This window comes from Lipophrys pholis, assembly GCF_963383615.2.
Source record: "Lipophrys pholis genome assembly, chromosome: 6".
NCBI classification, from domain to species: domain Eukaryota; kingdom Metazoa; phylum Chordata; class Actinopteri; order Blenniiformes; family Blenniidae; genus Lipophrys; species Lipophrys pholis.
Window position 1 is genome coordinate 8,302,533 of NC_137629.1, and position 21,911 is coordinate 8,324,443.

The following is a 21,911-nucleotide window of genomic DNA, read 5'->3' on the forward strand; positions in this document are numbered from 1 at the left end:
GGTCGTTGCATCGCTGGCCGGTGCTCCATTGCGCGGGCTGCTGCGTGTCCGCACACACTGGCTGGTCCCGGAGCTCCGGTTCCCCGACGCTGGAGTTCCGGAACCTGCCGGTGTGTGCAACGTGCTGCAACATGCTACAACGCGACGATCGGACTCGGACCGCGTCCACACACAATGAACCGGGACCCCCGGAGCTGCTCCGAGCCCCGAGCCTCGGTGTATGTCCTCGCATCGCATCCGTGATCTCTGCCCCAACCCGGAAGTTGCGACTGTCACATCCAGCAGTGCAACACCGGTGCTGACCGGGGCAACGTTCGCTCTCTCGGAACCAACGCGGAAGTGGCTGTCACATCGCCGGTGACATCGCCGGTGACATCGCGTGTCGGCGCTCTGGTGCACTTTGCCGGGGCTGGCCAGCGTTCGCTCTCGGAACCAACACGGAAGTTTCAGCTGATGCTCTGTGTATTAACAAAACAACAAGTGGAAAGCGGAGTATGTAAACAACAACAGAGGATTCATAAGGTCCTGGTCAGCCACCTCTGGCTGAGACTACTGTTGCAACGTCACATATCTGCGGAGCTCTAAATCCCGCCTACATTTTAACCGTACTTTCTGCAGAGGAAACCCGCACCAGATTTGGCTCTGGTTGCGCTTTGCCGCACTGCTCCGTAATGCTCCGTACCGCTCCGTTCCATACCTGCACTTTTTGTGCAGTGGAAACGGGGCTTAATTCAACATGTTTTTGAGGGTCGTACACTTCAAATTTTAATTTATTAACAGCATACCTCTACTGACCTCTTCTGGTGGGCCACATCCACTGTGTATTCTGACAGCTTTGAATCAGAACCAGCACAAGCCTCTGGAACAGCGTGAGCAGCGGTAGCTGCTCTGCTGGATGTGACCACATGGCTGAGCCTTCAATCCTGACATGCTGTTACTCACTGCTTTCTGACAACTTAGGATAGACCACAGCAGACGAGGAACAGCCCACAATCGCTGCAATTTGGGAGACACACTGATCCAGTCTTTGTCAAACGAACACAAAGATTTTTTATTTTTCTTCTTGCGTCTAAGACATGAACTCTGTGGACTGATTTTTCTACCAACCAAGCAAAGCTATGGCTGATTGGTAGATCTTAGCCCTCGTGGCATACATCTGAGAGAGACTTTCAATCTTCATGCTTGTGTGCATGGCTTTATTAAATAACAAACTACAGCACCCACTAGTGGGCCAACATGAAAACTACATTGTTTTCAGTATTGTTTGCCGAGTTTGCATATTCTCCCTAAGTGTTTTTCTCCTGCTGATGGTTTCTTTTTGGCATAATTTAAAGAACTCAGACATGAGTGGTTATTATAGTTTCATTGGTAGTTTTATTTCAACATTCAATATAAGTGTCAATTATCATCACTGACATCATCCTGCTTTTAGAACCTTGGCCCTCTACAATGGAAGTGGCTGATTTTACAGTTATCATACTGCCAGTATCTGCTAACTGAGGTGCTTGAATCGGTTCTTAATGCAGAACTGAGCCTTCATAATGACGATGGGAAACACAAGACTAAAGGTTTGTGAGAGAGAAGCAGAAGTGAGAAGACACATCAGATTGTGAACAGTGAAGGGATTTTTTTTAATCATATAACACTGATATGTTTAAAACATAAAAGAGCAGGGCTGGAAGTTCACTGCACAAATGTAGCAACCATTTGCATCTGTTGTAAACAAAACAACAATGAATACAAGGTAAACAGTACAGTAGTAGTAACATCATATTCTTTTTGATATACGTTTAATTATGTTAGTCAGCTAAAACTGAACTGAAGTGATCCTGTGGTTCTTCATCAAATATCAGAGAGAAAGTATTGGGACCCTGCAGGCAGCAACTGAAAGGCACTTTTTAAAAATAAATGTAAATTTAACTCTCCACATCAACTTGTCGGATTTCAATAGAAACGCATAGCATTCACCTCATGACATCAGATACACCAAAAAATAATGATAATTATATTTATTCACAGTGGCTCATTGTATTCTAATTTACTTTTTAGAAAAACTCCTTCAGATCAATAACAAAATGTAGTTACAGGGCAATATTCCATTTTTATTTTCCTCTGTTTTCCCAAACTAACAGGTGTTTATTTTATATGTTTATTACATGTAAAGCTCTCATTCACTCGAAGCATCCCACAAATACAGCTCCTGCTCACGATGTTTCATAGTGCCTCGTGACTTAGAATAGACTGGTAATTTTTTTAACTACCGTTTTGCAGTTTAGTGTAAAATATCATAAATCTAGAAAAACAAAATTAGTTCAGTATCAGTTTATATCGTCAATTCAAAAACACTGAAATCATTATACAAATATTTATGCAAATGTTGCAAAAATGGCAAAAACGTTTATCCTATCTAAAATATTCTGGTAGTTTGGAATTATGATTGTATCACAAGCAAAATGAGAATATCATCTATATATCTATTTATTATCTATAAACCATTTCTCTCATGGTTCAGATCAGATAAAAAAACAAGGCCAAGAAATACTTTTCCACATGAGCACAACATTTTTCCAAGAAATTAAAAGTTTTTGTCTCTTTAATTCAGAAAAACTAAGTCAAAACAAATAATATTGTACGTTAATCACAGTCATTTAGACAAAGAAACCAAAAACATCTGGGTAATTTGGGGGAAAAAATGTTGTGGGCTCCTTAATAATTCAGAAAAAGAGAGCCTAAAAATAATGACTGTAAATTACTCACTGATTTTGACAGAGGGAAAGGGGTTTAATTCATATAAGTTTAAAAAAATATGTATACTGTACAATATTATTTTTTGGTCTCTTTAATTCAGGAAAACAGAGTATAAAGAAATATTGGAGTTATATCAACCTAATTTATACAAAGAGAGCCAAAAATATTTATCCCATGTAAATGTACGATAGTTTAGAAAAACAGAATCATATTTTTAAATATTTGCATGCTGGATGAGATTTCTCAGTATTTCATAGAATTTTCTTTCCCCAAATCAGTAAATCTTCCTAATTTAGAAAACAATGAGCTCCCGAAATATACATTTTTGATGTTAACGTTCCCCAAAAAGTTGTTTCTCTGAATCAATTCATGTTTGATTTGAGAAATCAAGAAAAATCCTATTGTTACGTATATGTCATGTTTTATAGTGAATGCTATACGCTTCTTTTCGTGTCAACCATTTACATGCTCAACATTAATTCCCTCCATACAGACATTAAAGCACGTCATGTTTCACAGCTCTGTATAATTTATTGTAACACTGAACAACATATTTTATTCTGACTTTTAATCAAATTATGATTCTGATCGTGTGCTTTGGGAACTAAAAGAGGCTGCCACATATTTTTTCTTTGCATCATCATGTAGACAGGAAATATTTGCCAAATGTCACCAAAAAATATTGATCAATTCAATGCAACTGTTCAAAAAATAACAAACAAAAAACCCCACTTGTTCACATCACTAATTTCAGTTGTTTTCTTCGGCTGCTTTTTAGCTAAATGCTATCACGTTGTTACAACGTAGGAAAAAAAAAGTTTCAGGAAGTCATGTTGAGGAGCTCTAGTAGTTGTTACCGTCATGTCGCAATCAGGTTGATCAACATACATCATCCTCACCCTCATCAAGTGGTTTGGTTTACTCTTCCAAGGCCACTTTGAAATGTAATACTTCAAAAATGTCAATGTCAAGTCCTTCATTGTTTTACTGCTGGGACTTTTGAAAATAACAAAACACCACAATTTTATTTATCAGATATCAAATATGTCCGATGAAAACTGCTGGGAAGTTTCAAACTGACCTACATGACAGATAATTCATCATTTCTTGTACACGTGGTGAAATGTCTCATTGCATGGTTACTTGCCTTTTGAACCACTGGTGAGCCTGGTTATACATTTGTAAGGAACATGCATTTGTGGGATGATTGTTGTGCCCATTTTCCAAATCTACACTTCCAATACATTCTCTTATTTTTTGTAAATGATTGTGTATATGCCATTGAGTACTAGTTTTCAAAATACATATTTTTTGTGCACAAAGCATATAATCCTCCTCTGTTTCCCATATATTGATTTTACGTTCCCAACGTTTTAGTATTGCGGCATCAGGAGAAGCAAAACTAAGGGTGACTTGTGAGATATGACTTATATTCTCTGTCATTACTTTAGACAAATATGGTCACTTTATAGTAAAAAAAATCCTGTTTCCTTTCCTATTGTTGATTTCAGATGGACTTTGTTTAATAATAATGAGTAACAGACTTTTGTTTTTCATAGTCAAATCTCACGTGGCTCCGAGTTCTGCATGCAACAGCGAAACTAAAGAAAAACAACACAGCATTAGAACAAACCGTTAGATCGTCTCTGTGGCCAGAGTCTTTTGGGTGAACTCACATGTGAGGATGACGTCCATTACATAGTGAAGCATGTTAGCCGGCACACAGTTCCCTTATGGCCTCCGCAAGAGAGAATGAGCAACAACAGACTGACACCTTTTCCAGGTGGAGCGCTTCTTCTCTCGCTCTCAGTGTCCGCTCACACACATCGGCACTCACATCATGCAAATACACTCAGGAGATATAAAACTCACTGGGTTAGGGTACATATTTATATAGATTTATACAGACATAAAATTCATATACTTTTAAGGAATGTTAATCTATTTTTGTTGTGTACTTTTTCTTCTTACAAGGTACAAAATAACTTTTTATACTATATAACACATTATATAACCAACATATTAAAAAAACAACTCATCAGTCCTTTTATCATCTTTTAGAAAAAAAAATCCATAATAAAAATAAGTTCTATGTTTTTTTTCTTACTTATATCTTACAATATATTTTCTCTCTGTCAAAAAACACGCACACTTGTCCCTTTTGTTTTGTTTGTGGTTTCTCTCGGCAGCAAAATGGCAGCGGTCAAACAAAAAGTGGAAATTAAAAAAAAATAAATGCTGGCGCTCTTGAAAACTTTCAGAGCAGCGTGGAGGATTCACAAAAAGGCAGCGGTGAGCGTCGCAGGGCGAACACGCCACGGCACCGTTACAACGGGCATTTGGAGCAGCCGCACTCCAGGGCTGTCTCCATCTCCTCCGAGTACGAGGCGCCGTCGGTGCAACGGAACACCACCTTCCTCCGCCGAGTCTTGGTGACGCCACAGCAGATGCCGGGTGGCGCCGCGGCCTGGCAGGAGCGGGGGCAGTCCATGCGGGGGATCTTGCTGGTGGACGTGCACGTTCTCAGAGGTTGGTGGCGCTTCAGCTGCTCCCGCAACATCTCTCCCTGACACGTGAGCTCTGCACGGCGCCGTGGAAACACACACAGGGGACACCGTGAGAAAAACTACTCTCATCCATCCATACATTTACACACAGGGAAAGGCACCATACCCCGACCCTGGAGTCCCTTGTCTTACCTATGTCACACGCCGGTCCCATGTATCCCGTTTGACAGTGGCAGACAGGCTCTCCTGCTTCTGACACGCGACACTCTCCGCGGCCGCAGCGCTGCCCCCTGCAGGCCAGGGGCTCCTGCCGCCGGTCGCAGTACTGACCCTGGTATCCTTCGCTACACTGGCAACTGTAGGAGTAACCCTTTGGCACGCACACACCGTGAACACATCTGGAGGACAGAAGAAAGGACGGGGAAGAGGGAAGGCAGGTTAAAGCAGAGTGTAATCGGGAAAAGCAAAAAGTTGTCAAAATAAAATACAGATACTGAAAAAAATTAAGTCCATGTGAATTACAGCACAGCAGCTTGAACCAAACACACACACACACACACACACACACACACACACACACACACACACACACACACACACACACACTAACACTAAGCCGAAGTCTCCCTCTATGGCCGTATCCTTCCTCGTCTCTTCCCACCTGCTGCTCTGACAGGGGCTGGGAGCCGTCGTCTGGTCACATAAAGCGCCAGTGCGTCCCGGAGGACAGTCGCAGGTCACCCCGGTCTCAGCGCCCTCTCTGCACGCTCCCTGTGCACACACAGTGCAGGTGTGACACCCTGCAAGGATTCCATCAGCCTGGTGAGCATATCAGAAAGCAGGAGAACAGTGAAGTTACACCTCACAATAACAAAGACTCAAGTCTTCATTCGTTTCATTTTATTGCTGTTTTTTATTTTATGTGTGTGTGTAAGCATGAACAAACTTTCATACTGTGTATCTGCGCACATGTGTGCAATGTTTTTTTTGTGTTTTTGCCGACCACCTTTAAAAGCTCCAACAGAAGCCAGGAATTTAGGACTATTGGGCCCCGTTTACACAACGTTCCAAGTGATTGTTTCTTTAAGTCTTTTCAGGTTATAATTTTTCTCCTCACGTTTGCTGTTGTATGGTGATTACTGTGTTTTAATCTGTTTCATTTCACGTTTCTGTTCATAAACATCATCTTCCTTCTCTTTTTTTGCCCTCCGTGTGTCCTGATTGCTTACTGTGATTGTTTCCACCTGTGTCTAGTCATCTCTCAACTCCTCAAGTATGTAAGTGTCTCTCTCTCTCACTCCCAGTCAGTTTGTTTAATTGATGTCAAATCCTGTGGCTGTTCAGTCATCTTATCGATAGACTTTTTCTCTGTTCTCTTCGATAAGTTTTGACAGTTTTCTAGCAGACTTCATTTTTCAAACCTGGTCTGCTTTTCGGTCCTGACTCTTTACACTCAGACACCAGTAAGTCATTTACATACAATGTCCAATGTAAATCTGATGCAAAGACTTTGCTCTGGTATCACAGTATCAGTATTTACACCAATAGTTTCTCAAAATCTATTTTATACAAGGCCTCTGTGCCTCCCAAAACATGAATGAGTTGATGACGTTACAGGATGGACTGAGAACATAAAGTGTGTGGCGGCACTCATCACCTTGCTCTCGACCCCTTGTGGCCGTCCTCCTCCAGAGGGTCTGTAACTCAGGTCCTGTGGCTCCCCGTTTATTCGAACATTGTGAATACAGCCGTTGAAAGCCTGAGGGGAGCGTTCGGGGCCCGGACGCAGACCCAAGGCCACCACCTGGGGAGGGACGCCTGGGAAATGAAACCGAATGAGACAGAAAAAGAACAATGATGAAAAATAACAATGAGAGGGAGAAATGGAAACTTGGCCAAAAAAATGGAGCCAATACATAGAAAATAATACATTTTGGTTGATAGATCTCACTCGCTGGCTTCATTCTAGGTTCGTTCTTAAAGTAAAACACAATCTTCTGGTGAGAATCACAGCTCCTCTGTGATACCTGAGAAAACAAGCTTACTGTTCTTGGAGGCCTCCTTAAAAAACAAGAACAAAAAGCCACTTCCTCACCAAAGCCCTCAGAGGGACTCAGAGTGTTTCTGCACGTCTGCATGTTGTGGGTTCCTGTTTTCATATGTAGCCACGTGTGACACATATGTGATCCCAACCACAAGAAAGACAGTGAAGAGCAGACATGAACAACACGTGTGTGTGTGTGTGTGTGTGTGTGTGTGTGTGTGTGTGTGTGTGTGTGTGTGTGTGTGTGTGTGTGTGTGTGTGTGTGTGTGTGTGTGTGTGTGTGTGTGTGTGTGTGTGTGTGTGTGCGTGTGTGTGCGTGTGTGTGTGTTGTGTGCGTGTGTGTGTGTGTGTGTGTTCAGAACATGTGTCCACAAATATGTAATAGTATGTGTGTGTGTGCATACCTCCTATGTATAGCTGGGTGTTGTGGTCAACGGAGGGCTGGCGTGCTAGCTTGCCCAGGCTCTTGGGGGCGCCGTTATCCACCACCAGGCTCAGCGAGCGGTTCTGAATCAGCAGTTCGACGGTGTGGAAAAGCCCGTCGTTCACCGACTCAATGCTGCAACAAACACAGGAAACAGAGGGGATTTTCAATATGGTTACAATTACAAGAAATTACTGTGGAGTTCTATACCAGACGGGAGAAATTTTGTGTGTGTGTGTGTGTGGGGAGGGATGACTTACAGGGAAAAGTGAAAATACCAGACACAAAACAGACTCCAAACATTTTCATATCAAACCTTTTTTTGTGTTAAAAATTGCTCAAAATGAATGACGGCAAAATTAAAGAAAATCTGTGTTGAAATGCTGTATACATAAAACAGACTGATTACATCATGGATTTTTTTTTGGTAAGACATTAACCCCCCGCAACCCCCCCCCCCCCCCCCCCCGACGAAGGTTCATTGTTCAGGGTCCTTCATTATCATTTGCATATCACACACCTGAACCACACAGTGCCGTGGTGGTAGCACTCTCGCCTCGACACAAGGACCCTGGTTTGAGTTGAGGCCTTTGAGTTAAGGTTGCATGTTGTCCCTGTGCGCTTCTCTGGATTAAACCTGATTTACAGCTAAATTAATGAAATGACAAAAAAAACTTTGTCCTTTCTAAAAGTAACAAATGCTCCAATCAAAGACAATTTTGCAGTAATGCAGGATCATGACCTTTTGCACCTTGTCTGACCCTGACAGGAGTGTGTGTGTGTGTGTGTGTGTGTGTGTGTGTGTGTGTGTGTGTGTGTGTGTGTGTGTGTGTCCCTGTTTGAATGTGTGTGTATGAGATTCTCTGGTAAGTGGTTTTTGCTGGAGAGGAGACAGACAGCTATAGAGACAGTGGTTTGGCAAAGGCGAAAGACGGACCGAGAGAGAGAGAGAGAGAGAGAGAGAGAGAGAGAGAGAGAGAGAGAGAGAGAGAGAGAGAGAGAGAGAGAGAGAGAGAGAGAGAGAGAGAGAGAGAGAGAGAGAGAGCGAGCAGTAGCTGGTGGGGCGGTAAACTCCACTGTGCCTCGGCTCACCCAAGTTCTTGCAGAACATCAAAAACAGAAAAGAACAAGTGAAGCCACTCTTCCCGCTGGTGGTCTGCTCCAGACTCCCACAGTTAAAACACTGAGACAATACTTCCCTTTGTTTGCAGCCATTCATCGGCTAAGCAACTGAGGAGCCTTGAGTCCGTTTTGATTGACAGCTGTTTATAAAGTGTTCAGATTACAGTGACGACACATTAACAGCCAATGGAGCAGGGTTGTGAGTTCTGGAGGTGGGCCAGCGTGACTCTCACTGAAAGTGCTGACCGGTCAAATGCTGAGAGGAGCAGGACCACCGCTACCCCGGCATGTCCATGGACATCAAAACGATTACAAACCTTCTCACAAGCTTATGCTTTCCTTCACGTTCTGCATGTAGATTCCCTGGTCACATAAAGTTTGAAATCGCTTCTTCACAGCACTTCATTAAATAAATTCAAAACAAAAATTTTAACAAAGTGTTGTTTTTATAGCAAGTGGCAGTAAAAACCTCTGGTGTTTCTGGACAAGCATGTAGGACAGCGTGCAGCTGGCAGCTTCTGAACCAGCAACCTCACTGCAGACCCGACACAGACACAGAAAAACGTACATGGTTTCTATTAGGAGGCATGTAATTTAATAACGCTCTCCAAAAGGCTGCTGCCACTGAGCAAATCGATGCTCTGCAAGCCTGAAAGACTGCTTACCCACCTCACTGGTTCCCTCTCCTTTAGTTCATCTACATCCTTCCTTTTCACCGTGAAAACCATGTAGTTTTCATGTTGGGCACCTAGTTGGTGCTGTTGGTTGTTTTTGCAATGAAACCACTCACACATGCAGCAGAGAACAATGCCTATAAATGTTAACAATGGAAGAACAAAGACATTCTAGTGGGCAGATGACTAAGGCCCTATTTACACGACAACGTTTCATGTGACAACACCTAATTTGTTATAAAAAAAAAGTGTTGCGTTTTCACTGCAGCAGCAGACACACTAACAACACTTGTAGTTCGTATGCCGGGCCACGGGAAGGCGCTGTTGCTTGTTTATGTAATGAAACCACACAGACGTGTGCAGAGAACAATACGCTATAAACGTGAACAAAATCAAGAGAACCCGACATCCGTATGGACTGATGACGCATCAGATGCTATCAGAGGAGATTTTTTAAACATAAAACTATCGATGTGGGCGATAAAACTAGAATACCGATCGCGAGTCATACCACTACAGGGACCGCCATGTTTGTTTACTTGCATGTGAGCAGAATGAACTATTTATCATGGATGAGAAGTGCATGCGTAAGTAACAGTGGTCCGCCACCTCCATCAGTCTCTGCAGGAGGGAATTGCGACTGTGAAAGAATCTTTCCACCTTGGGAGCCGGGATAAAAACTTTGTGGGTGCAGTGGATCCGGACACTGGTGTCGTGTAAACAGAAGTGAAGAAAGTTTTGCGGTTTCACTCGTATTTGTTGTCGTGTAACCTGGACCCAAGATGGATTTTTATTACAGTGACTGTCAAAATAAAACTACCAAGTGACAGGAGAATATGGACTGGGAATCATTTTTGTTATTGTCGGACCATTTTTGAAAAGTTGTGTTTTAAGTTTTCACTTTGTCCTGTCCTAAAAACTCCTTTTGGGGTTTGACAAGTTAAATCAAATGACTGACAGGCACATTTTGACACAACACTCACAAACTTGTGACTCCACACAAGAGCCCATTCACTTATTGAATGCTTTTCTTTCCCCCCAGATGCTGTGGTTCTTCAGGGACGGGCTGGGCTTTAATTTTAGCCAATAAATCTGGACAAAAAAGGATTTTCTATAGAAGTGTAACAACAGTTCCAGGCTATAAGAAATTTCACACTTCATATTATACACACGAGAAACCCCTCACTTATTCCACCTTTAAAGATCACAACCACATTTTAAGAAAAAACTTATTTTTTACATTTGAACACTTGTTGGAGTGAATCACGTTGGTTCAAACATCGTAGGTCCAGGGCTGCAAGTGTGCTGCGCTTATAAAACAAGTTTTCAAGACATTTGCATTGATTCACATTCATTTCCGGTGCACTCACTCTAATTCGGACATAACAACTACTTGCCGAACCCCAACATTAACCAAACCCTAATTTTAGTTCAAGCTTAAAAAAATGTCTTCACCCTGGGATTTATTGATCTCGCCAGTACAGACCTCCATTTATTTACCCACAATTACATGAGTCCTCAAAGGGCTTGTGTGCAATAAGATTTAAGTAAGTCCCCAGACGCACGCACACACACACACACACACACACACACACACACACACACACACACACACACACACACACACACACACACACACACACACACACACACACACACACACACACACACACACACACACACGCACACTCACACGCACACACACACACACAAATGCATGCATGCACACAAGTCTTTCCAAAGCTGTATGTGCTGTATCTTGACCCTAATTATCACCTTTTTTACCTCATAACAATATTTTATATCACAGTGGAGATGAAATATAATTTAGTCGACAATTAGCTCACACATTTTAGGTCAGACCCTACAAGCGGAGTGTTCCACTATTTTTGGACCCCATAAATGCAGTAAAACAAGCACCACACACGTGCATATGCACACTAAATATGCTTCAACATTGACAAACCACCAGATGGCAGTAAATGACTATGGGTGGAAGTAGATGCATTTGAAATATAATAATGTTATTAGTGGAAATTGTAAAAAAATAAAAAAAGAGGAAATGTTTTTTGCATGTGCTTGTTAGTAATTGTGCAAATTAATATCCTATAAGTATATCTTTTTGTGAAAGTAGTATACATAATGAGTATATTGATAACCACCTTTAGTGTGATCGTCTACTGTTTAGGAAGCTGATTATGGAATACAATGCAAAACCATAGGAAATTTCAACTGCCTTTTCTTTTAGACTCATTGCATGCTCCAAACTCACAGGGGACATCAACTCCCTCCACCCAGAATCCTAAATGAGTGCATGCACACAGATCAAATTTGCCAACAAGTTCTCCTTTAAACCAAAACCCAGAGGTAATTACAGGCCAATGACTTTATCTCCAACGGAAAGAAAAATTATGGAGTAGAAACAAGTGTGCTGAGCCACTTAACTGTTAAATTCAATTAAGCACTGATATCACCCTCTCACCATGTTTCTCCACCAAATTTGCTGCATCGATGTGCGTTTGAGCATGAATACATCTGATAGTAAATAGTGTACATGTGTATACTTTTTGTTTTGTTCATGTACCGTATATAATATCAATCGATTAATGAATCGACCGACCAAGCAACCATCCCTCATCATCCATCTAGTACATTTTCTGCAGGTTGATAAAAGTCACGTTTTGTGTGAATGTATGCAAATATAAGTGTGTATGTTTGAGTGAGTTTTATATATGTTGCACGTGTGTGTGTGTGTGTGTGTGTGTGTGTGTGTGTGTGTGTGTGTGTGTGTGTGTGTGTGTGTGTGTGTGTGTCTTCAGCAGTCTGTTTTGATTAAAATGATGCTCCACAGACAGGCATCCCTACTCCATATCGCCGTGGTAACCTTAATTAGTCATTGCTGTGGCGGCAGCTCCAGGACGGCGAGCCCTTTCACCGTGTTCCTCCCTTCTTTCCTCGTCCAAATTTCATTAAACCAGTTCACAAGACTTGTGCTTCTCAGGAGTGGATTCATAGCGTTTTGATGTGAAGTCTCAGGATTGAGGGCTCATTGTTTGAGGCCTCTAAGGTTTCAGTATTAGAACGCCTCAATAGCTTCTGAGTATTTTAAACCTATAATGTTCAAGGATTGTTCGTCTGTTGAAACCACAGGCCTGTGGATTTTCAGAACCAGGTCAGACCTTCAGTCACTTTTCTTCTCTAAATCCAGATAGAAAATCCTTCTGGAAGACCTGTGTCTGAATAGAAACTGTTTCACTGCACAAATATCAGTAACATAAAAATTACATGCAGCGCATCTGCACTATATTGACATTTACTTGCACAAACTTGGAGAGGGGGGAGGGGCAATGCAACAGCCATGGAGAAATGAAGTTGTGTTGATTCAGCTCTGCAGTGACTCTTCTTTGTGGTATGGATATATGTCCTTCAGGGTGTGTGGGGAAAAAGTTTAAATGTATTGCTCCATCGACTCTTTCTGTGCTCAACATTTTAAGAGATCATCCAAAATTGGCTGAAGGGGGAATGAAGTGAGGTACAAAAGAGAATGAAAGATATGTCAAGAGAAAAGTTGGGCCACACGGTGGTGTTGAGGTGGGAATAATGTCAGTTTACTTCCTAAAAATATCCTAATTCACAAATTAAAAAAAAGGCAATGAAAAGTCTTGTCTGCCACAGGATTTCTCTTTAGATAAATATTGTCACAAATATGTTGGTTTTCCGAAGAGAGGATTTCTATGGCGGCCACATTTTCACAAACTCATTCTCATGACATTGTTTTGATGCTACTCCTGTTTTACTTTTTTTCCCCACAAACCCTATTAGTAGTTTCTATTGGCTCCCTTGTATATATATTTGTAGTTTTAATATGAGTTTATTTATAGATTTATCATTTGTCCTATCCTATGTTTATCGTGCAACATGAGAGTTTGCTTTTAATTTTGTTGTACTTGTACAATGACAAACTATTCTATTCTATTCTATTCTAAATATGAGGTCCGGCTTTGTGCTATGCCGGCATCGTCTGTTCACCTCTGTGTTTCAATGCTATAATCCTACTGAGACTTAAACTACAATTAATGTCTTCTTTGTCATTATTATACTTTGTACGGCCTCCAGGCAGGATGGATGAACCACTTCATCCATCCTGCTGTTTGTGTGAATTCCTTTGCCGCTATTAGGATTAAATCCAGACTTATACCTGGTGCCTTGTTTTGATGCCCGTGGACACAGAAATGCTGAAAATGATGTAGTTGGAATGTGTGCGGCATGTCAGAAAAGATGTGTTTTCCCCCCGTTTCCTCGGAGGAGGAGTGTTTTTAAAAAGTTGCGTTTTCAGTGGCGCCAAGCACCATTGTCGTGTCAATGGACACCAAAAAAGTTTTATGTCGTCTTCTCAAACTGATATTATTGCAAGCACATTATATCACCCATCCATCAGAATTCTTTCTGTTTATTCATCCACCCTTCATTCTCTTCTTCTTTTTTTAATTTCCTCCCCAATGCCTTGTCTGTGTCGCTTGCCGATGAATAACTGTAGATGTGCTCTCTGTGACCTGATGGGAGATTCGTGTGACATTTAGTAAAGGCCACCACATTAATACCCCCCCACCACGCACGCACGCACGCACGCACGCACGCACGCACGCACGCACGCACGCACGCACGCACGCACGCACGCACGCACGCACATATACATAAATAACCACGTTCATCTGTTGCTAACGAGGGCTCAGCGAGGGACCAGCACACCTTCTCTTATCTCTTCTGTCATTGTCTTGCTTCTATTTCTTTTTTTATCAAATCCAATCCTCTTCCATTTTCCATTTCTCTCGTATGATTTTCATTTTCATTATCATTCCCTCCGCTTTCTGCTCTACTTCTGCTGTTATGCCTGCTGAGATTCATCTTTCTTTTCCTCCATTCTCAGTTTCTTTTCTTTGCTCTGTATTTGTTATGTTGTCTGAACACGTCTGCCTATAAGGTGTATAGCCACGCATAGTTTTGCTCCATATCCGATTCTTCCTGCAGGTTTGTTTATTTTTTCCCTGAGCACAATGCATATATTATCTGTATCTGGGTCTAAACTAGGTCTCTCCTTTGTCCAGGTCTTTCTTTCTTTCTTGCTTTTAAGAAAAACCTATTTAAAATTACAGAGTGGAGATTTTCTTCTGTCTCTCGAAGTGTCGTGGAGAAGAATATATTGAAAGTGAATGTACATAGGTTTTACCAGGAAGGAATCAAATTTAAATTCATGGTAACACACAATGGATAACAATGAAGCCTGACTTCTTGAAAGCCGAGCCAAGCACTTTTAGACCAATGCCCCATCATTCTCTCACTCAGTGTTGATAACATTCACTGTATTTTCTAAACTTTGAATGGCACTTATTTTTCAGTTGTTTGTATATTCAGAAACAACCAAAATATACTGATACATATCACTTGAGACCAGTAGATGTCACTGTATGACAACAGAATGTTGCTACAGTACCACAGAAGTACCTTCAATTACTACCGTATTCATACCAACTGTTGTAAATACAGTACTGCTCCTGTGATAGAAGATAATCAAGATGGTGAATTGTGACCTAAAATCAGAATGGAAAAAAATTGACAGTATGTTTCAGGATTATGGATGATGCAGTTACATCTGGGCATAAAAAAAGCTAAATGTGACTTACAGTACAATTTACGACTGTCATTTCTTTGACTGAAGCGATATTCTACTCATAAATGTATTCACACACATCTGGGGGGGCACTGATGCTTTCCTCTTGAACTGAGGTGAAGTCAGGTGTATTTTCACCTCTAACTGAGAGAAAATGACTACACTATTGCAAAAAACTAATTGAGTCAATGTTGTTTTGCCATTCTAAAGAGGTAGAGCAACGCATGACAACATGGAAATGCGGCTCAAGAGAAGCACAAACGTGGATGTGAATAACATCAAGTCATTGCTAATGATGTGTCTGTTGCTTCCAGTTGGAGGAGTTCAGCATGAAGCTACGAAAGAATCTCGATGTGCTTCTCCAAAGCAAGACGACTGTGTGGGAAAACAGATATAACTTCTTTATCATGATTGGAGTCTTTCCTACCAGGAAAACAGGATGCAATATTTTGAATATGAAATAAATTTTACAAGGTATTTGGTACTATCCTCAGTTATTTGGTTTTAGAGCTGACACATCTTCACAGTTATGTTACTTTGTTGTTATTGCAACACCACATCTGCCACTTTAGCTTCTTCAAACAAGTACATCTACATTTCTAACATTTCCTCTGCTCATGGTGCACTGCAAAATGAGTTGATGAAATCTCTCCTATGTGTCATATAAATGCATTCAAGAGTCAAAGACAAACCATGAAATCTGTATACCGGTGCAAACTTTGAACAACTGTGGTGATTCTTGAATTTGCTGTTTTGTAACAGATCTCCAAGACTGCTATGTTTCCATTTGTAAAAACAAAGCCATTTCTGGTTCTCTGGTTTCAACACACAATAACCAACACATGGATTATCAGAAACATCCCAGAGACTGGCTCTGGTCCCTGGCCCTTAGTTGTTCAACCACAATAACTGTTTCGAGAGTGCCATGCTCGGGATGCAGCCAGGACTGCTGTGCTCAGATTGCGGTGGTTAAATACTTGCACTAGTCCGGACTGTACTGAAGGTGGCACGATGCTCTGCTGTGTCTGCCTACCCATGTGGATCAAATCAGTGTCCAATGTATCTCCAAATCACGGCCGATAAGATGCTCAGAGTCATGCAATCAAAAGATGGCACACTCAAAGCAGTACATGGTGTCCTGTGGTCAAATCAGCCTCAAGATTGGAGCTCAGCTTCGTCTCCTACTATGTTTCTAACGCTCAACATAAGTTTCAGCGTTACGTTCAGACATGACTCAATTCCATCAAAATGAGTTGTAACGTCTTTATATTTCTGTGCTCAATTCTTTCCCTTCTTGTTCATCTATGCCTTCCAGTCTCTCATATTTTCTGTACATCCACCCGTCTCTCTTTCTTTCTAGTCTGCATCTGTCCCTTTCTTCACACTTTCATTCTCTGTTTTGTTCAGTTTTTCTTGCACTCTGTCCATCTGTCTCCCTCCCAGGCGTGGCCCACATCAAGTTAACGAGACCCGACAAGGATAATTCCCTGACTCAGTCTGTGGTTACTTTTCCCTTCTGCTCCTCCCCTCTTTTGCTCTATCCCTCTGTTCTTACTCAGCTCTCCGTCATTCATCCTGCCATTCAACCGTGTTTCAGGGTCTTTTTCTTTTTGCTGCTTCTATCCATCTCTTTTACCCCTTCCGTTTGCCTCCTTTGGCGGGCAATGTATTCCACTCACTTATCTGTTTATCGTGTCGTCTGCTCTTTCATTCCTGCCTCACATCCAGCATGGCTCCATCCATCTGTCTCTCTGGGTTTCTCTCTATTCTTGGCTCTCAGCTCATCCATCTATCTTCTCTTGCATCTGTACGTCCCTGCGACTGTCCTCTTCCCTCTCTTAGTCAACCCTTTCAACCCAGCCTCCACCCCATCCCATCTGTGCCCGTGCCTAATCACTTTCATTCCATCATTTACATTCTTTCATTTGATCCTTCCTCTCCTAGGATTATTTCCTCTTGTCTTTACAACTGCGCTATGAAATATGAAGACTACCATGCATTCCTGCGAAGGTCATACTTGGGATGCATGGCTCCGACACGTTGATCCATGCAAAATGAAAAACTAATCGAATGAGAATATCGACAGAAATGGAGGGAATAGAAAAGTGTACAGCAGAGTAGACTACGCTGACAGGGTAGCAAGTTGTTCTTATGGCCAACAACACTGTGTTCCAAAGCAGATGACCTCATGGCATGTTTTGTAGAGTAGTTCAGCGTCTCTACAAGCTCCAGGGCTGCAATTCAACTTGGACATGCTTTCAGGCTGGTAAGTGAAAATACATTATTCAAAGTGATTTGAAATGGCTGTTTTTCTTGCATCAGGAGCTAAAGTTCTCATTCGCCCAAGCAGTGCTGCACGAAATGAAATAATCTCTATATATCAAGACAAATCAAACACCACTTGTAATACTACTTTGTACCACAAAATGGTGCACTGAGTCACTCTGCCTCTCTGCTTTCAGGAATGGCACCACAGTAGATTTATACAGATGATGATACCAATAAGATCAACTAGTTCAAAGCTTTTCGAAACAACTTAAAGCAGATTTCCCAAACTCTCGGAAGCAGTGAGTCACCGCTGCCACCCAGTTAAAAAGAAAAAAAAAAAGGACATTACTTAAAGGGGTCATATTATCCAGCTTTTCAACCCTTTCACATGGTCTCATTGGTCGAAAAACATTGTATTCAAAGTTTATTGCTCCAAATCCAGCTTTTCATTGATTTTTCTCTATTTGAATATTGGATCATAGGAGCTGCATTCAGAATCTGCTGTGTCTGTGTGAGCTGGACTGGCTCCGCCCACACATGCCCATCTTGGGAAGAGAAGGAAGTACTTCCTCTCGTGGTGCCATGTGCCAGAGCAGAGCTGTCTAATTGTGGGAGGGTCAAAGGGAGGGCCTACCTTGATTGGGTTTGGCTAAACCCCCGATGACATTATATAGGGTTTGAGTTCTGATTGGCTCGTTGGAGCAACACACTCTTTTAAAAACTGAAACAAGCCAGGGAGAGAGTTGACAGACTTTCTTCACTTCTGGGGCGTCATTCCAGGTATGGGGATAATTATTACTTTTGGAAAACCATTAGAAAGTAAATTTTGCATAATATGACCACTTTAAATCTCACAAACAGTATCTTTGGTATAACTTTAAGGCAGACTATAATGGAGCAGGCAAAATGCTACTTTTGCAAAGTTTTCTCAGCAACTAAATGGCTTTCACTCATGTATGACTTTTTTTTTACTGTGGCAACTGTCCCAAAGTGTGTTACTTTGTTGGTTTCACTTATTCACAAACTGTCATTCAATAATACCGACAAATGTCATTTAAGGAACTCGGAAAATATCGGAAGCAATTCTCGCTTGCTGAAGGACACTTCAACATATGGACACAAACCCACAACTCAGATTAAGGAATGGTTTCTGCCAATGTTTTTGCAAGATCTTTGCATGATCTACATTTGACATAGTGACTTTTTAACCCAATAACAGCATATAATAGCATCCTTGTCAAAGTCTTACAATTCAAGACACGACTAAGGACCAAGTCGTAGTCTTTACATCTACGTCGCAGAAACAGCGCAAAAAATTTATGAGACGACAGACTGCAAATTATGGATCACATGTGTCGACAAATGTGTGAACACATCAGTGTACGAAGACACCGAATGTTGTGTAGATAGAACCACATGGACTTCTGCTGTCCATTTTGTGACCATTAACATTCAAACATTAAGCAACATGCAAAGATGTTTTGGTTTCTTTAAATCAGTCAGGAAATTTCACAAGTCAAGAATATATAATAATATGATTCGCATGGCCACCATCACCGCGTGTGTGTGTGTGTGTGTGTGTGTGTGTGTGTGTGTGTGTGTGTGTGTGTGTGTGTGTGTGTGTGTGTGAGAATATATATATATATATATATATATATATATATATATATATATATATATATATATATATATATATAGGAAACAGTGCCATGCTCTCCCTATATATATATATATATATATATATATATATATATATATATATATATATATATATATATATATATATATATATATATATATATATATATATATATATATATGTGTGTATATATAAAAAACAAATACAAAGCTGATGATGAAAGACACTTCCTTGAATGTTCTTTTTAATCAAACTTTTAGGTTTAATCAAATCATGTGTCATGAATCATCTGACGCTATGACAGTTTCGCCTCTGATGTAGTTAATTGTGGCTCAAATTGTGGCGTCCCACAGCTACTTTCGGGTTTTTGTAATGTGATGTTGTGTCTTAATTCTGAAGTCAAATTTACTATGAACCTGCTGCGTATCATCACAGGACAACCAGAGCGTTCTCCTCTGATGACCTTGTGTCTTTCCACAGAAACAAAATGACAAAGCAAAAGCCAAAACCACAAAGCAAGACGCTGAAAAAAATTACTGATAGAAACATTGAGCCTGGAGGATGTAGAGAACTGAGTTCTCATTTTGTTTTTCCATCCTGAGCTGACTTCTCTCTCTCAATTCCACTATCAGAAGTCTTTCTTGCGCTCGAGACAATTTAAAAGTGGTTGAAAAGCAGTTTGTAGTTTTTACTCCACACTGAGATTATTTCTTTTTGTACTTTGGTGTAATTACCATAAAATTAGACTTTGGTTGCGATGATGGTGGCTTCTGTCTCTTATCAGTGGAATTTGCACAACTGAGTTATAGAAAGAAAGCAATGGATTGATTATTGAATTCCAGTTGCCTAACAAAAGTAGTATATGGAAAATAGAGTCCTCTGGTCAGCAATAACATTATGACTGCCTGCCTGCCTGTAGGTCATGGCACAACAAGGTGGTGAACACAAAATGCTGGTAGGGGATTCTTTAAGTCCTGGAAGTTGTGAGATTGGACCATTTGGCTCATGATCCTGGTGCTGGTTCACAGGTTTACAAAAATATTGACATTTTTGACAGAAACAGACCACTCCAGATTGGGAATACCTCACCAGTTTTCCATTTTTTTGTTACTGACATCAAGTTTGAGGACAAAATATTCAATCACTAAAACAAACCAATATTAACAAATAGGTAAATAACATTGAATATGGCGTCTTTTGCCAAACCGTTACAGTTGACTGTTGAATATTGATCAGGTCATTATGGGAAATTAGTTCTCAACTGACTTCACTGGTAAAATAAAGATAAAACAAATAAATTAAATTGATACTCGTAAAATGTGGTATTTACATTTACAAGTACATTTTAGTTCAGGGGCCACGTGCGGTCCAATTTCATCTTGAGTGGGCCAGACGGGAAATATAGTGCCATAATAACCTTTGAATTTAGATGTGAAAGTTTTTCAACGTCATTGCGCAGAGATGTCTTTTTTGTTTTTTATAGCTGAAAAATTACAACAATCTCAACAAAAAACTAATTTTAATGAAACCTTCAAAATACAGTGCACTGTCCAAAAACTTCTGCTATGGCTGTTGCATTATGCACGTTTTTACTATAAAAGATGAATGGATGGATTTTGTCCTATTTATTTGCGGATTTGATTTACCAAAAAAAAACTGTAAATCACATAACGCATGAAAAACTGTGAATAGTCTGCCCAGTAAGTAATGCCTGAAAACATTATCGCGCTCCTCTCGTGGATTAGCTCCACTGTTACCACATCTTACATATCCATTACTATGAAGCTGTGAATGCAGTTTATCACATAATACCTGAATGGAGGCTTTTGTTTCCATTGATTGAAGTTTCACCTAGAGAGGGTTTAACTCAGGGACATGACTGTCTAGCAAGGATTATGGAGGAATTTTCAAAGTACCTCTAATTTAAATTTAAACTTGAATAGTGGAATCAGCACTTAGATTTCCTCGGCTCTCTTCCATCATACATGGTATATAAATGCATGATATAACTTAGATTATCAAGGTAAAAGTATTGAAATTGCCTGTTTTCTATAACCTTATTTATTGCTGATCTCCAGAAGTATACACTGTTGACTGTATTCAAGTTTCAAGTCCTAGTTTAGTGAACGGGCATTAAACATCTTGCATGGCAGCATCACCTATGTCTCAGCTCTGGTCTCAGTGTTGTGTTCTGTCCGCTACTCTTAATAAATGCGTTATAAAAAAAATAAATCAATGTTTTTTATTTTTTTACGGTTTGCTTGCTTGGTGGTTCGGCCAGATTGGAGTCTCTTGTGGGCTGGTTTTGGCCCATGGGTCTGATGTTTGACACCCTTGATTTAGTGTGTGTTTTAAACACAACACATTTCTCATGTCGTATAAAACCTACCTGTACACGGTGGTTGGCGGGTAGTTGGCGATGTCATAAATAAGCCTTATGTGTCCCTGATAAAGCTCCAGAGCCAGCGGGTCGTGGTCCTCCTTGTATAACAAGATACCATTGTCTTTATCCGTAGCCACCTGAAGTGAAGAAAAACAACAAACAAAAGACAAAAAGAACATTCAGTGATCTTGGTTGAAGATTCAAACAGGAAATCACTGGAGTAAATGCAATAAATGAAACATTAAATGGCCATGATCCGATTTATTGTGATATTTTACAATGCTGAATGTTCACTTGATAATAGTGATGATTAATTTGTCATCCCCACTATGTTAAATTGTGACTTATTCTATTTATACTTAATGCAAAGTAGAAGTACTTAAAATAGAAGGAAACACTGTGTAAATATATCCCACTAATGCAGAGTGATGCAT

At 40.7% G+C, this 21,911-nt stretch overlaps 1 protein-coding gene across 1 annotated transcript in view; it reads right to left on the reverse strand.

The window, feature by feature from the left end:
- Nucleotides 1-4,007: 4,007 nt before the first annotated feature.
- Nucleotides 4,008-21,911, reverse strand: part of slit3 (slit homolog 3) — a gene marked incomplete at its 5' end in the record, with an annotated part of 96,987 nt that continues 79,083 nt past the window's right edge. Inside the window, 6 exons of the mRNA XM_080465538.1 lie at nt 4,008-5,328; nt 5,448-5,653; nt 5,917-6,074; nt 6,913-7,073; nt 7,704-7,858; nt 21,484-21,614. Of these exons, the coding sequence (XP_080321664.1) occupies nt 5,075-5,328; nt 5,448-5,653; nt 5,917-6,074; nt 6,913-7,073; nt 7,704-7,858; nt 21,484-21,614 (1,065 nt within the window). The 3' untranslated portion in view covers nt 4,008-5,074. The remainder of the gene's footprint in view (nt 5,329-5,447; nt 5,654-5,916; nt 6,075-6,912; nt 7,074-7,703; nt 7,859-21,483; nt 21,615-21,911) is intronic.